This window comes from Podarcis melisellensis (assembly GCF_964234715.1).
Source record: "Podarcis melisellensis genome assembly, chromosome: 5".
In the NCBI taxonomy this organism is placed as follows: Eukaryota; Metazoa; Chordata; class Lepidosauria; order Squamata; family Lacertidae; genus Podarcis; species Podarcis melisellensis.
This window is the reverse complement of record NC_138537.1, coordinates 91,614,255-91,631,697: the sequence shown is the minus strand read 5'-3', so window position 1 is coordinate 91,631,697 and position 17,443 is coordinate 91,614,255. Positions and strand designations below refer to the sequence as shown.

Here is a 17,443-nt window from a genome sequence, read left to right as displayed (position 1 = left end):
GCCAGGCACTCCTGTCTTCTACTGCCTCCTGCAGTTTGGTCAGACTCATGTTGGTAGCTTCGAGAACACTGTCCAACCATCTCGTCCTCTGTCATCCCCTTTTCCTTGTGGCCTCCATCTTTCCCAACATCAGGGTCTTTTCCAGGGAGTCTTCTCTTCTCAGGAGGTGGCCAAAGTATTGGAGCCTCAGCTTCAGGATCTGTCCTTCCAGTGAGCACTCAGGGCTGATTTCCTTCAGAATGGAGAGGTTTGATCTTCTTGCAGTCCATGGGACTCTCCTACCAAAGCAACAAAAGGGATATTGTTGTGGGCAGTCTCACTATATGCAGTGAAACAAGGATTGGATAGAACAGGCATAGGCAAACTTGGCCCTCCAGATGTGTAGGGACTAGAACTCCCATCATCCCTAGCTAACAGGACCAGTGGTCAGGGATGATAGGTGTGGTAGTCCCAGAACATCTGGAGGGCCGAGTTTGCCTTTGCCTGGCATAGAAAATCACAAAATGCTTAACCTACTAACAATAGCCAACAGAATATGGTGGCCAGACCAGCTCCATAACTGGCAGAAGACAAAGTTCAGGACTCCTTGGCGCTATCATTTGGCTTCCTTATTATTGGAGCTGCAACCACAGTGGCAAATACAGGTCTTGGAACACTAACTGTTGTCCCATCACTGTATAACAAGAGGGTTCTGTTAGGAGTGTCCCCTGGGTTGGCCTCTTCCAATTCTATTTCCATTCCTCTAACAGTGTCACAAGTTCTCAGATATGCTAGATCAGACGCTGTATTTCTGTATTTTCTGCTGCTGACAGAGAGGGGAAAGTATTTGGTTGGAGACATTTGTTAATGTGGAGTCTAAATTGGGCAGTGGTGCTTTTTCTTGGACTTTCTAAAGAAATGGGGGTACAAATGAAATTTTGTCCTATACAGCTAGAGTTAGCATTTTGGTGAAGACCAGAATTTTGCCTTAATCAGTATTCCATTTCTGAAACGTGCTGTACAAACTGACCAGCTGTTACTTTTCAGAGATATAGGTTTCCTTCATAAAGTATGTGTCAGCAAAAGTGTGCTTACCCCAACTTTTCTTATCTTTGGTAGGGTTGGAACCAGTACCACCTTCAAAACCCTTTGCGACAGGAAGAGCATCTGCAGCAACCTCCCAACCTAAAAGAAACGATGAGGAACTTGACCCAACCTGTGCAGCTGCAACATGGAAAATGATGCAAGATAAACTGCCTAGATTACATCTTCCAGCTGCCAGCTTGTAAGGAGACCAATATTCCGTTGGCAATCTTACCCTTTGCATTTCACGTCCAAAACAAAGGCCTTAATACTTACAGAGCATTAACCTTGCTTCTCTCCTGCAGAGAAGAGGTTTTATTTAGTGTTTGGGATTTTTGCCCTGGTTGCCCTCACCAACTAGGATGCCTCCGGGAGCTAGTGATTGCCACCACCAAAAGGGCAAGGTCAAGTTTGAGCTGCTACACCAAGCTCACCCTCATGGCAGAGGAGGAGACTTTGGGTAAAGCTGTGGAGAAGATGCTGTTGATCCAGGGAGGAGGCAGTCTGTCTCCCTTTTTTGAGAGGAAGGGGATCCTCTGAACTGTCTCTAGTCCCTCAGTCTTCTTGCCTGCCCTTTTTTCCCTCCTGTGGCTGTACTCATCAATCAGCCTGCCTTGAACGTATTCTTGGATCAGGTCTGGTTTCACAGGTATAATAATAATAATTTATTTGTACCCCACCCATCTGGCTGGGTTTCCCCAGCCTCTCTGGGCGGCTTCCAACAAAGATTAAAAATACATTAAAATGTCACACATTAAAAACTTCCCTGAACAGGGCTGCCTTCAGATGTCTTCTAAATGTCAGGTAGTTGTTTATCTCTTTGACATCTGATGGGAGGGCGTTCCACAGGGCGGGCGCCACTACTGAGAAGGCCCTCTGCCTGGTTCCCTGTAGCTTTGCTTCTTGCAGTGAGGGAACTGCCAGAAGGCCCTCGGCGCTAGACCTCAGTGTCTGGGCTGAATGATGGGTGTGGAGACGCTCCTTCAGGTATACTGGGCTGAGGCCATTTAGGGCATTGCATGAGTCATAGAGGCAGCACAGCAGTAGGGCCGCAACATGTTTGTCTTTGGGTTCCTCCCCAATTCTCCTCAGCTCTGCCGCAATTTCCAGCATGGAATGCATACGCTGTTGAATCTCCCGCCCCCCACCTTCGAGGCCTCATGCCATACCGTCTGAGTAGCACATACAACTTTTTGTTAATTTTGCAGTCCTTGTACAGCATCACACATACCCTTAGCTGTATTATAAAAACATAAGAGCGTTCTGGATCAGGCCTGTGGCCTACCTAGTCCAGCATGCTGTTCTCAAAGGGTCTACCCATATGCTTCTGGGAAACCCTTGAGCAAAGGCTGAGCACGAGAGCACTCTGCCCCTCCTCTGGTTTCCAGTAATGTATTCTTTACTGCCTCTTTTTGGAGCAAGTTCAATGGTTTAACTATGTGTTAACTGTGTTACATTGGCTACTTTCCGGTCCTTGGGTATGGGGGCTGGTCTGAGGGACAAGTTACATGTTTTTGTTAGAAGATGAACTGTTATACATTTGAGTTCTCCGAGAACGTCCAGGTGAATGCTTTTATTTTGCCTGTTAGTTCCAGAACTTAATTTCTCGGACTCTTCTACAAAAGTTAGTTCAAGCACTAGGATATACTCTGGCTCCAATAGTAAAGGCAGACACAAAGAATTGATTCAGTTCTGCAATCTCCCTAACCTCATCTAGCACACCTTTGACTCTCTTGTCATCCTAAGGTCCAACTGCTCCACACACACCCCTACTAATACAGTGGTACCTCAGGTTACATACGCTTCAGGTTACAGACTCCGCTAACCCAGAAATAGTGCTTCAGGTTAAGAACTTTGCTTCAGGATGAGAACAGAAATCAGGCTCTGGCGGCACAGCAGCAGCAGGAGGCTCCATTAGCTAAAGTGGTTCTTCAGGTTAAGAACAGTTTCAGGTTAAGTATGGACCTCCGGAATGAATTAAGTACTTAACCTGAGGTACCACTGTATATTTAAAGAACTTATTGTTGATGGTCTCAATGTTTTTAGCAATTTGTTCCTCAAATTATTCTTTAGCATCCCTTACTGTCTAAGGGACGCGGGTGGTGCTGTGGGTTAAACCACAGAGCCTAGGACTTGCCGATCAGAAGGTCGGCGGTTCGAATCCCCGCGACGGGCTGAGCTCCCGTTGCTCGGTCCCTGCTCCTGCCAACCTAGCAGTTCGAAAGAACTTTAAAAAGTGCAAGTAGATAAATAGATACAACTCTGGCGGGAAGGTAAACAGCGTTTCCGTGCACTGCTCTGGTTTCCAGAAGCAGCTTAGTCATGCTGGCCACATGACCCGGAAGCTGTACGCCGGCTCCCTCGGCCAGTAAAGCGAGATGAGCGCCGCAGCCCCAGAGTCGGCCACGACTGGACCTAATGGTCAGGGGTCCCTTTAGCTTTACTGTCGGCTTCCACTTTTCTTTTTGCCAAAGGTTATGTTTCTTTTTGTTCTCTTCATTTGGACAAGACTTGGACAAGATCTTGACATTCCATTATTGCACCCATAACTCAGTTTTAAGGTGCCATTCAGCTCCTAGCTTTCATATCTCAGTTTCTAACACTGGTTGTATTCCCCTCAAAGCACTACAATTCACAGAGTGATTTAAAAGTCATTTCCTCTTTCCAGGGAACTCTGGGAATTGTAGCTCCATGAGGGGAATAGGAGTCTCTGAACAACTCCCAGCCCAAACTACAGTTCCCATAACTCTTTGGGGGAACTCATGGCTGCTTAAAGTGGTATAACACTGTTTTAGACTTCTAAAGACAAAGGCAATATTTAATCAGCATCGCGGTTCTTGCTCGGTTTGTGTTGTATTGTTCCTAGCTTTTCTTGTTCAAGTACCTTGGAAAATCATCTAAGAGTTATGCACATCTTCTCATGAATCGTTAATTCCTTGTCATAGTAAAGTATTTGCTTTTCACAGCATTTTGACCTGCTAAAAGTTGAAGTAGGCCTAACGTGAAGTGGATGCCAATTGTTGAATGTTTCTTGTTGTTCTGGATAGTAACTGTTGTCTCTTCATCATTTGTATTTTATCCTACAAATCTAGAAATTCTGAACCAGCGGCACCCAACAATACGTCTGAAGAAGAAAAAGCCAAGGCCCCGGTCGTACCATTTGGGTTAGATCTTTTCTACTGGGGCCAAGAGCAACCAGGTTCTGGGAAGATTATTAAGTAAATATACTGCATGTTTTCTTTTAAAATATGTAAAAAAAATTCCTGTCTTAAATTGTGACGCATCAAGCCTTATCTGCTCATTTTTACTGAAACCTTGAAATGTAAAAACTTTCTGCACACTTGCAAATTTTGTGAGCCGTCTGATGACAGACAGCGTTTCTGACATAACCTGATCCATTTCTAGAATTCATTTTATTTAATTTATACACCATGCTTCATCCAAAGATCACAAGGCTATTTACAACGTAAAAACACAAAATGATAAATTGACCTTACAAAATATGTGATGAAGCTGCTTATGGAGAAGTGAATCACTTGCAATCCTCTTGAGATAGTAGTTTCATTATATATTTTTTAGCTTGCAGCTGAATTAAATATATTCGATATTTTAAAAAATCAAAGTGGTTTAGGAATTTGAGCCCAAGCAGTGTTTAGATATTTTAAAAGCGTATGTCATATATCAGGAGAAAGTGTTAAAATGTCTCTCTAGAATTTATGTTTATATTCATGGCCAAACACTGATGTAACTGTTCTGTTTTCTAGATGTTCTTCTCAGCATCGCTTCTGGGCACCCAGCGAAATGGAAGAGGAAGTGGAAAACAAAGAAGTTGCAGAGATGCTGAAGAGCAGGTGTATAACGTTTGCTGGCAAGTTTGAGCCAGTGAAACACAAATGCCGGGCACCAATGCCTAATGGAGGACTTTGTGAAAGGCAGGATAGATTTAAGGTGGGTGCTTAATAACACCTCTAGAGCATTCCACTTGGTCCTATTTTGCCATTTCTTTAAAATATTAATACTGTAATGTGCTTGGCAGGGGACGCAGGTGGCGCCGTGGGTTAAACCACAGAGCCTAGGACTTGCCGATCAGAAGGTCGGTGGTTCGAATCCGCGCGATGGGGTGAGCTCCCGTTGCTCAGTCCCTGCTCCTGCCAACCTAGCAGTTCAAAAGCACGTCAAAGTTCAAGTAGATAAATAGGTACCACTCCGGTGGGAAGGTAAACGGCGTTTCCGTGCGCTGCTCTGATTCACCAGAAGCGGCTTAGTCATGCTGGCCACATGACCCGGAAGCTGTACACCGGCTCCCTCGGCCAATAAAGCGAGATGAGTGCTGCAACCCCAGAGTCAGTCATGACTGGACCTAATGGTCAAGGGTCCCTTTACCTTTAACTTTAATGTTCTTGGCCAGAGATATGAGGCAGCAGTTTGAGGGAAACTCCAGAAAGGAAGAATTGAATGTAATCCAAAATGAAGTCCCACATAGTACACCTGTTGCATTACTTGGAATTGAATTAGGTCTCCTTTCTCTAAAGGCCTGCCTTCGTAATTCATGATTAAATGATGGAAAATAATCTTGTTGCTGCCAGACCAGCATGGAGCAAAATTAGACTTGCAGAATGGAAAGGACTGGGGGCCTGGGCACAGGGTTTTAACAGTTTGATGCTGAATAATTCAGTACCACTATAATGTCTACTCAGGATATTTCTGACCATAGGATTTGTGGTGTAAGATCACTGAGAATGCGAAAATGGACTTTGAATATGAAGAATTTCAAGTCCTCAGTTTGGTATATTAAACTTAAAACCAGCCGTAAAAGAACTGTTTGAAGAAATGCTTCTCTGTTTTCCTAAAAGAGGGAATGACCTCAAGTTCTACTGCTCTGAAATAGTGAAGGAATTCCATTACAGTGGTGCCTCGCAAGACAAAAATAATCCGTTCCGCGAGTCTCTTCGTCTAGCGGTTTTTTCGTCTTGGGAAGCAACCCTATTAGCGGATTAGCGCTATTAGCGGCTTAGCGGCTATTAAAGGCTTAGCGGCTCAGCGGCTAAAAGGCTATTAGCGGTTTAGCGGCCTAGAAAAAGGCGGGGGGGGGGAGCGAAAAAAATCGCAAGACTCGCAAGACGTTTTCGTCTTGTGAAGCAAGCCCATAAGGAAATTTGTCTTGCGAAGTGCATCGAAAAATGGGAAACCCTTTCGTCTAGCGGGTTTTTCGTCTTGCGAGGCATTCGTCTTGCGGGGCACCACTGTAGTTGTTTTAATCTTGGAGTTTGGGGTTGCATTTTGTTGATGAGTGTAGCTTTTGTGGGGTGTTTGTTTTTTTGAAATGTAGGTACTTTTAGCATTCTTGCAGAAGGAAAAGCAAGGTAGTTTTTTAAAATAAAAAACTATTCTGGGAGGATAGCTATGCTCTGCAGCAGCAAAACAATGAAGGGTCCGATCACTCCTTAAAGACTACAGCTGCAATCCTGTACTTGTTTGCCTGGGACTAAATCCTATTGAACTTGGTTGAACTTTCTTCTGAGTAGGCACATGATTGCACATTTACTATGATAATAGTTTGTATTCAGATTTTCCACATTGATGTTCATTGCAGTATAATCTCATTTTAAACATCCTTTCCCCCACCCCAAAACTAAGAACACAAATAATTTAAGGCCTTTCTTTGTAGAGCAAATGCTTTAGCCTTGCCCTTCAAATCGGGATGACCAGATTTTTTCCCCAGAAGGAACAGACACATTTATAGGTTGTAGGTTGGATATTTGGCCTGATCCACTAAGACCATTCTTACTTTTTCAAGCAGAAAGTACTTTGTGTTAAGGCAGGCAACATACTCCAAAGAAAATGCACATATGAGTAAGATGAAAGAAGGAAAGGAAGGAAGGAAGGAAGGAAGGAAGGAAGGAAGGAAGGAAGGAAGGAAGGCGATTAAGTGAATCCACAAATTCATATCTCTCAAAGCTACCTCTCTATCTTCTAAAGATACTAAAAAAAACCCCTTTCATTTCACTATCACTTTCTCAGTGGTTTTTGTATATTGGGAATTTGCAGGTGGATGAAAAAGCTTGGAGCTTACATGTATGTTGAGTGCGGAGAATTTGTACCAAACCCTAGGCTCAAATAAACATTTCAGAGAACTACAAATAGGAGTTTTCAGAACTGAGGTGAACTGTGGTTCCAGTGATAGCAGAGCAAAGTTCCCTGGATTTCATGACCACCTGCTGTTGGGATATTCCCATATCCAGAATGATATGAATCAGTCAGCACAGCCGTGTATCTCAAATAAACCCACTTGCAGCTTCTCTGTTCTGTCGATAAGTTACAAAAAATGTTCCTAATCAGGCCTAACTTGTTATAAATATATATATAGAGAGAGAGAGAGAATGTTTGTGTAACAGCACAAATATCATTGTTTCTTTCTGAAGTGCCCATTTCATGGAAAAATAATCCCCCGGGATGATTCCGGGACTCCTATTGATCAAGAAGACAGAGAGAGAGAAGCAAAGCAAGAGTTTGAGAAAAAAGAAAAGCAACCAGGTTTGTATGTTTAATGAAATCTGTGATTATTGAGTTTAAAATATGTGCAAAGTTACCTTTGAATATGACTATAACCATGGGGAGTAAGGAGAAGAAGCCAGACAATATTAATTTATAAATTAAAGCATGAATTTATCCTTGGTGGAAATTTAGAGAAAAAATAGATTATTCCTGGTGCTAGAAAGGACAAGTAATCTTTACTGATACCTTTTTTGACAGCCTTTTGGTTGTACCCAAAATGCTTTTCATAAATGAAAGCTCTATATTTTGTGTAGCAATAAGCCATTTTCTAAATTCCAAAGGAAATGACTATTTTGCTGCTTTCAGATAATAGTGCACAAACGTCAACAAATTAATTTCGGGTGAAATGTTACCTTCCTACACTTCATAGCCTAAGTATAGCTACCGTCAAAGTCATAATTGGAACAAGAAAGAAACTAAATTATCAGATCCTCAGTAGCAGAATTGAAAAGGTCCCTGTGCCTGAGGCCTTGCAGCACAAATGCCATTCAGATCTGGATTAAAGTAGGAGTGGGAAACCTCTGGCCCCCCAGGCCAGTTTTGGCCTGCCAGAAGGTCTAGTTTGGCCCGTGAGGCTATTTCCCCCAAACCACACCCAACTTCTCATCGCTAGTGACATTAGCTCAGGCATCCCCAAACTTGGCCCTCCAGATATTTTTTTTTTGGGACTACAATTCCCATCATCCCTGACCACTGGTCCTGTTAGCCAGGGATCATGGGAGTTGTAGTCCCAAAACATCTGGAGGGCTGAGTTTGCCTATGCCTGTGTTAGCTGATTGGGCGGGAGGAGAGGGTTTAATCCTGCATTGGCTTTTACACCTTGTTCCCCAGCAGGATTTAACACATGCTCCTTAGCAAAAGCACCGTTTGAAGCACCTCACGCCTCTCTCTCAGCACCCCTCTGCCTCTGGCCACCCAGTCACCTAAAGGAGAGATACAAGCTGTTTGCAGAAACACTTGCAAAATGCTTCAAGCACAAAGCAGGTTCTCTTCCCTCTTCCCACTGAGTGATATTGCAGGAGCTCAATCCTGTTTGGTCCAGGTGCCCAAGAGAGCTCTCTTCAGAGAGCTTGGTCACACCCCCAAACCTAGCAGGAAACCTTCGCTACCCAGCAGGGTGGATTTGATTTAAATCAAATTGATTTAAATCACTAGTCAGTAAGACTGGATTTAAATCACTAGTCAGTAAGACTTGATTTAAATCATTTTTTTTTATTTACGGAAAGATTCATTCTTGCTCTATAATCTTAATATTTACAACCAGATGATAGTTTCATTTTTGGAATAATAAATTTTCAGAGCAGTTTTTACAGTTCCATCAAAAATTACTGATTTGCTTATGCCATTAGAAATACATAGACAGATAATTATGAAATTATTGTGAGGTTCAATAAGTTTGTTTATATTTGGACAACTTTTCTGCTGTACTTTAGTGGAAGGAGAAAAAACAATCATTTCCTTCATAACAGTTTAAACAATTTATTTAGCTAAAGCAATAACATTATGGCATATGTATCCATGTTTATTAACTGATGTGGTTAACTTTTTTAAAAAACAAAAACTTAGACTGAGTTTTAGCACACATGAAAAGCTTAAAACAAATCCTTATTCCCTGATGAATAGCCTTTGGACTATAATGTAACCTAAATAGAAAACTATCTTTAGAAAGATTTTTCTTCCAAAAGCATTTTATTTTTAAAATCCTATTTAAATAAAAAAAAATCCTTTTTTTTTTAATCTGTTTTTTTCCCCCTGTGCACCCAGACTGATCTGTTTGGCTGCACAATTGCAGAAATAAAGCAAGACATTGCCAACGGGAAGGTTTTTTCCCCTTGAAAGGAAGGAAAGAAACTTCCCTTCAGCACTGCCGTGGTGACCACTACCAAATCCTCTGAAATCATTTGTGATGTCAATTGATTGAGAGGTGCTCTGTGGTGACGCCACCTGTCAAATTTGGCCTATGAGGCAGTTCTTGATAGGAATGTCACCTACGGAGCCAAAAAGGTTTCCCACTCCTGGATTGTTTCTCTGTTTTTTTAAAAAAGTTGCCTACCGCCTTTCAAGGGACACGAGTGGCGCTGTGGGTTAAACCACAGAGCCTAGGACTTGCCGATCAGAAGGTTGGCGGTTCGAATCACCGCGACGGGGTGAGCTCCCGTTGCTCGGTCCCAGCTCCTGCCCACCTAGCAGTCCGAAAGCACGTCAAAGTGCAAGTAGATAAATAGGTACCGCTCCGGCGGGAAGGTAAACGGCGTTTCCGTGCACTGCTCCGGTTCGCCAGAAGCGGCTTAGTCCTGCTGGCCACATGACCTGGAAGCTGTACACCAGCTCCCTTGGCCAGTAAAGTGAGATGAGCGCCGCAACCCCAGAGTCGGTCACGACTGGACCTAATGGTCAGGGGTCCCTTTACCTTTACTGCCTTTCATCCTTGTATCTCGGGTGGTTCTGAGCGTAAAGATAAAAACACAAAATGCATAATAAAAGCAAGAACAAAATCAAACCCCTCCGACAAACACATTTAGAAGGATATAGGATGTTAGTCAGCCCAAGGCCCGGTTGAAGAGGAATGTTTTCGCCTGGTTCCTGAAGGTGTGTAAGGAAGGCGCCAGGCAAGCCTCCCTGGGGAGAGAATTTCACAAATGTGGAGCCGCTGCAAAAAAAGGCCCATCATCGTATTGCCACCCTCCGGACCTCTTGTGGTGAGGGCACACAAAGAAGGGCCTCTGAAGATGGATCTCAGGGGCCAGGTCAGTTCATACGTCGATTGATTGAGAGGCAGTCCTTGAAGTAGTGAGGTCATGAGCCCCTTGAGGCTTTATCGGTCAAAACCAACGCTTGGAAATGGGCCCCTGAAACTAATTGGCAGCCAGTGCAATCGGGCCAATTAAAGGGATGGTTTGGCAAGAATAAGGCAGCAATTGTTCTACGTGGTCCTTGGTGTCTTTGCAAGGGAGGAGAATGTCTAGCAAAATAGAATCAGCTGGCTCTGCTCCACCTGTTAAGACACCTGACCCTCCCTCAAATGGACACTGGCCTCAAGGGTTCACAAAGCGTATCCCCTTTTTTCAGAATCTGGGTCCCCTGAAAATAATGGCATCTGCCATGTTTGCAGTACTAGAAATAGAGAGCTGGGACGTAAGGCAAAGTAAAAGGCGAAGCCTTCTGAGGCCCCTCTTGTGCCCTTTATATCTTCCCGTCCAGGTAACTGAAAGCAAAAGCGATTCTCATGCTGCAGTCTAATAGTGATGAAGCCTTGATTTCTGTTTCTTGACTCTTTAAAAATATTACATCCTAGCCCAAGTGTCCACGGAGCTTCAGGCTCTCCTGAAACGACGAATCATGAGGGATTAGGCTGACCTGCTAATCTGCAGTGTTCATCCTTTTACAATAGTTCACACAGAGGAGCAAATTAAGTGCCTATTTTTTCTGTCAGCCCTGAAGAATATCTGGTTTTCCAACCCTTAGTGACTTGTTAACAAACAGGTATCAGGACAAGGTAGTGAAGGCAGCCCCTGGCCAGTCAGATGTGAAATAGTATCTCTTTACTAACTACAGTATTGATTCCGCCCTACCCCTTGCAAACTGTGTAATTTTCTTTTCCCTGCTGCTAAACCAGTAACAATGTATGAAGAGCTTTAGGGGCCCATCAGTGCTCAAAAAGGCTGCTCTTCCTGGCACGCTATCGATTTTTCTCAAAGGCTTTTAAATTGCTCCTTCATTTTACTCAAATGCTCATTTCATCTCTACTGAACGCCAGCGATTTTTTGTTGTGTTTAAACAATCGCTCCATTCACAGGGTTCCTAAACTGTGTGTCTGTGCTGCCTTCTTATTTACTGGGAGATAAACTGTTTAGTTTTTGTTAATCTTGGATTAATAGTTCCTGTATCTGAATTGTTCTGCTTTGTATTCCTTTACTTCAAAAAAAGTAAACTGTGTCATCCATCTGCTGCAAGTGAGTGCTTTAATTTTGCCCTTCTAGGCTTCTTGCCTTGGAATTTTTCTAGAGCTCCATTTGCACTTAATGCAAAGGTTCATCTGCGCTCCCCAACCTGGTGCCCTTCAGATGTTTGGGATGTAGCTCACACCAGCTGCGCTGATGGACGTCATTCACCAAAAACACCTGGAGGGCAACAAGTTGAGGGAAGCTGCTCTAGATGACATCTCTTCAGTGTGGAATGGTTTGATTTTTTTTCTGACTCAGCCTCCATTTTGAATTCGGTTCTGCCATTCTGAAAATTCAGCAATAAAACGCTTGTTGGCGTTTTTGCCTTTGTCTAGAGTGGCAAGACCCAGAGTTCATGAGAGAAGTTGAAGCAGCCACTGGGGCTGATCTTGGATCCTCTCGGTACAGTGGAAAAGGAGGAAAAAAGAAAGGGAAGAAAAAGAAATATGCAAACCTTACAGACCTGAAGCAGCAGGCAAACACTTCTCGCTCCCGCCTGGAAAAGAAAGTTTTTGATAAGTAAGAGGCTACTTTGCTTATAATGCCTATCTTGTTTGTTGCTCTGCTAATTTAGTTTTGTTTTTATCATAGAATTGGAAGGGACACCAAGGGTCATCTAGTCCAACCCCCTGAAATGCAATTACTTCTTTAGAGTGTGCCTTTTATATACATTCGCAAGGAAAATACAGGTTTTGGTACCAGAAACGCTGTTGCTGGAAATCTGAAATTATGTCACTTGAGTCAAAAATATGAAGTTACACACAGTATTAAAACTGTTAACGATAATATTTATTTCAAAATTATTTGTGTTGATTCATAGAATATTGCTACATAAGAACAGCTAGTTTTTGTGCTGTCCATATTAGGTATGTTACTGGTAACATCATTGTCATCATTTGAACAGTGGTGATTGGACTTTATTGCACATTGTATGTATTCCATATCTCTGTGCTTTGTGTTTGGCTTAAAGTAATGGATATCTGTTTTTAATACACATTTTTATCAAGCATTATTTCTACTACAAAAGACTGTGGAAGTGCTGGGTTTCCTTGACAGTGTTACAGAAGAAAGTAGCAGCTTATGCATACATCTGATATTCAGTTGCATAAGATACATAATAAATACAATAACATTCATTGATTACATAAAACATGCTACTTTTTTAAAGGAAAATGGGATGGAGCATAAGAGATATTAAGAATAATATGGCACATGCTCATATTTCTATTTTCATTTATACCCAACAGAGCTATTAAGTGTTAGGGTTGGATTCCAACCTCTCTTCCTTATTCCCAAACTGGTCAGCTAACAGCTTTGCTGGTTGTATAGATTGCTTCTTTGTGTGAGGAGTCTGTTCTTTAGATCACAGGAATCTATGCTTACGAAATAGCTAAGCGCTCCCAATTCAAAACTGTAATCCTGTGCAAGCCAGTATGTTGAACCCCTCTGCAAATCTGACTATACACAAGGGCAACTACCTGCTCAGTGCCTGGGCGCTGATCATTTAGAAATCTGGTCCCAAGAAATAGGCAGCAACAAGTCTGAAACTGTAGCATGTTTGTGCAGAAAATATATGCTTCATGTCTGTCACTAAATAAGAATTCTTTCTCCTTTTTTTGTTTTCTATAATTTTTATTAAATTTTCTGTTTTATATTTTAGAATATTCATTTAAACAACCTTAAAATATCAGTGACCCATTCTTCTTTTTCCATGGTTCATTTTGCATAACATAAATCCCGGCATATTTTATATAAACTAAACCATTCAGTATTCCATTATTACATCCATCAAAACTTACTTACACTGTTGAATTTAATCTTAATGCTGCCCACGTTTTCAAATATTTCCCTCCATATATTCAGCAAACATTTTCCAATCTTCTTTAAACATCTTTTCTTCTTGTTCTCTTATTCTATATTATAGGTCCGCAAGCTGCACATATTCCATCAGTTTAAGTTGCCATTCCTGTTTAGTTGGGACCTCGATCATTTTCCATTTTTTCCCATTCTTGCTTCTTCCCTATATTTTGGGAACAGGCATATACAGGCCAAAGCCAAGAACGTTCTAGAGTGCTCTGCACATGAGATGGAGTAAGGAAAGGCCTTCTATCCATCTTTCTTCAGAGTAAAAAAGTTAGGAAACTTTGAGACTTTTCATACCCTTTGAATTGGGTCCATTATGTGTGAAATATCTAGTTGCATGAGCAGTGCACACCAGACATTTTCTCAAATGGGATTTCCCTCTTCTCCAGCTCACTCTTGTTCAAGGAATCTGGCATTGCATTTTCTGCAACGAAGCCCTGGTGCGCAATGTATCATTTGTCTGACCTGTTGTTTTAACACAATTTATTCATACATTCAAAATGTATCGCTAATGTTTCAGCATCTTCCTATTACTATTTATCCCGCTCTTATTCCTAAAAGGAGTCCAGCGCAACAAACATTAAAGTAGCACCAATATGTAAACAGCGGCTGTTTTCAAACAACACACACATCCACAGTGTCTGTGATTTGAAATGACATCCTTGTGGCTATGGGCCTGTGCCTGAGTACCCACATCTCATTCCACAGCTGTGCCAGCCAATACCACCACAAATGTGGGCTGGTGACATGAAAGCTTCATTCCCAGACGTACAGATCTGCCTTGGTTGCATGTTGCAACCAGTGCATGTTCCAGCTGTGCCACAGTGACTGTTTGAAGCCAACCTCCGTGTGACAGAACAACAGCAAGTGTGATCAATCCAAGTGGAGCAAAACAAATGCTATGAAATCGAGAAGCAAAACACTTTTTGTTTGCAACAAAAATACTAGTGTTTACAATATTATATAACCTCAAAAGCCCGAATGAGCCAGTTTTGAGGGATGTTCATTATTTTAAAATGGTGTTGCTTTCCTTGTCTTGATGTAATGGTTGTTATGAGTAATGAAAACTCGCCTTGCTTTTCTTCTCCTCGCAGAACAACACATTGTCCATGACAATCTTGTATTATCTGGTCTTATTTTGAGGAGTCAATAAGCCATAAAGTTCTAATAAGCAGAATTTCACATCAGCTTTAGAAAATAAATTTTAAAAGTTGTTTTTAGTTTACTGTGCTTCGTGCTAATGATTTTGAATGTGTGTTAGTGCCAGGCGTGGGAATTCAATCTGTCATGTTTTAATAGGTTTCATAGTTTGCAGCACTAAACAAGATGATAACCTTGGCTTTATATAACAGTCCCAAATTACTTGAAATGTACAGGTGATAAACCCAGGCTCTAGTCTGCCAATAAAGTTAAGTGAAATTGCACACAGATCATCAGAGTGGGATCTCATTTCATTTACAGTATCTCACAAGCTAGTGCTGCTAATGTAAAACCTACATGACATGAAAGTGCCAAGGCCATTGTGCCGTGCTAAAGACTCACTTTTCTCCTGCCAATTAAATATCATTCCCGCTCCAAAACCATGACCACATAGTTGTCGTTCTTTTATAGCAGTGCCTCCTGTAAACTCCTCAAGCCAGAGGAGTTTCGCTTAAAGGGGCACCTCTTTTAATCTGTTGTATTTGCTCCATGCATCCTCTGCCCTTAGACAACTTTAAAAGGTTTAAAGCAAAAACGTGCCCAAAGCTATCTCCATTGTTGTTCTAGTTTCCAGGAAATATGATGGCAAGCTCAGTAGCTGGTGGTATCTAACAGGGAGCTTTTTAAGCAGAGGCTGGGTGGCTATCTGTCAGGGATGCTTTAGTTGAGATTCCTGCATTGCAGGGGAATGGACTAGATCACCCTTGGGATCACTTCAAACTCTACAGTTCTGTGATTCTATGAATAACGAAGTGTGCAAGGTTTGGGGCATCTGCAGATTGACTGTCGTCAGTGACTGATGGCTAATTGGTGCCATCAGTTAGTTGGGTGTGAGAATTCAGCCAAGATGCATGTGAACAGCACACTTGGGCATATGGTGTCTACGCCCATACAGCTGCCAGGCATCTTGCAACTGGAGGGGATGGTTGTGCTGGAATATTACAGTACAGGTTCATAGAAAAATTGTCTCTGTTACCTTATTTGCAGATTGGAGAAGCTAAACTTTAGGGGCATCCTGTTTCAGGCAAGTAGGAAAACTAGGCACCTGTCTCAAAAACTAGAGATTTCCAGAAATTCTAAAGCTGACTTGGTGAAGGGTTGACATATATACAGTAATTTTTATCTTCGAGCCTATACTTGAAAAAAACCACATGAAATGTAGGAGCCAGGAGTTTTGTGAAGTCGATTTGACTGAGAGAGTGTGATTTGCCCTAGTTCATCAAGTGAGCTTTAGGACTGAGTGGGATTTTTGTCCCTCTAACTGCTAGACCACACCCGGTCTGTAATTTGTGTAGTTTAACACATATAGAATAAGTATGGCAATAAGATTCAGTGGCTTCAGTTTATTGAAATGGATTGAGATCCTTCCCTTTGTGTGGTCTGTAGAATAATAATAATAATAAATAATACATTTTTATTTGTACCACACTCTCCCTGGCCAGAGTCGGGCTCAGGGCTGCTAAAGCCCTTCCCTCTGATCTGAACAACTCTTTTCAGTTTATGCTTGGGGGCGGGGGGTGAAACAAAATTTGTTTCCAGAAATGATTTTATGCAGATGTTTTGAGTTCTGTTAAAAACAGCTATTTGCAGGTTTGTGGGATGAATTGAATGGACGCATGCATGCACAGTGCCTGTTGTTAAGACTTTGTGGTTTAGGGGCCCCGTTAAACTAATTTGATTGTTTCAAAATAGTTGCTGTTTGTTTATATTGCTCTGGTTAATTCCTTTTTAATGTGCAAAACGCTTTCTGCTCACTGCAGAAGATCGCAAACATTGCCCCCTAGAGGTACATGTTCCGTATATTCCCACTTCGGTGTTTAAAATTTCACTAAAGCAGTTGTGTAAAAATGAATGTGGCCATAAAAGGTGTGGTGTGCGATCATTACAGTGAAGGACTTTGCTTTGTTTATTTCTCATAATGAGCCCATTGCTAAATTAAAACTTATTTCTGTAGCTAATTTAATTAAGATTATAAATTTGCTCGGCTTCGTCATCAGTGCAGTGTTGTGGAGGCTTGATTAGCAATTATTCACATCCCACTTCCTTATATTTGCTCACATGTTCATAAATGCTGCTCACATTTGTGCGTAACCTCAGTTTCGTTCTCTCCTTTTCATCTTGTCTTGTTTTCTTCTTACAGAACAGCCATGAAGCGGGTGGTGAAAGCGATGAATCAAATGGATCAAAGAAAACACGAAAAGTTTGCAAACCAGTTTAACTATGCACTAAACTGAGTTGCCGTCAATGGCAAAACTGCAAGGACGTTTGCCAGTACTGCCACTCTGTAGAGCAAAGCATTTTATTGGACTAGTTTACTTAGGATCAACTGGCGTAATCTAATACATTTTACAATGAAGATGAATTGTACACATAATTTTGTGTGTGCTTATATTGATAACTGTTCTGATCTCATTTTAAACAGAAGACTTGTGGTTTGTTTATATTCTAACACCACTCTAGATTTTTTACTTTTTGGTGGACTGCACATTTTCAGCTTTTAATACCTTGACTCAATGGTCACAGATGATGGGAGTTGTAGTCTAGCACCCCACATGTTCCCCACCCTCTGCTACAGGGCCCACACTCCCCCCTTTTTTCTTTTGGTACATTCCTTTTCCAACACCTGCATTTACTTTTCCTGAAAGAATAACATCTGGCAACAAAGGACAAACTCCCCTTGAGCAGCTTTTATGTCTTTCTGGATGTGTGAGTTCATTCCTGCGATTCGGCAATTGTCCAGTTGTCCAGTAGGTGAGAAGGTGTTCTTCTGTAGTCAGCACACTTGTGACTAACTGAGAATACAAGCGCTTTGCAGTGCT

At 41.9% G+C, this 17,443-nt stretch overlaps 1 protein-coding gene across 1 annotated transcript in view; it reads left to right on the top strand.

Annotated features, from left to right (window-relative positions):
* Positions 1 to 17,164, top strand: part of UVSSA (UV stimulated scaffold protein A) — a 57,601-nt gene extending 40,437 nt beyond the window's left edge. Inside the window, exons 8-13 of the mRNA XM_081911748.1 lie at positions 1,099 to 1,264; positions 4,155 to 4,280; positions 4,827 to 5,010; positions 7,485 to 7,596; positions 11,897 to 12,080; positions 16,765 to 17,164. Of these exons, the coding sequence (XP_081767874.1) occupies positions 1,099 to 1,264; positions 4,155 to 4,280; positions 4,827 to 5,010; positions 7,485 to 7,596; positions 11,897 to 12,080; positions 16,765 to 16,858 (866 nt within the window). The 3' untranslated portion in view covers positions 16,859 to 17,164. The remainder of the gene's footprint in view (positions 1 to 1,098; positions 1,265 to 4,154; positions 4,281 to 4,826; positions 5,011 to 7,484; positions 7,597 to 11,896; positions 12,081 to 16,764) is intronic.
* Positions 17,165 to 17,443: the final 279 nt, after the last annotated feature.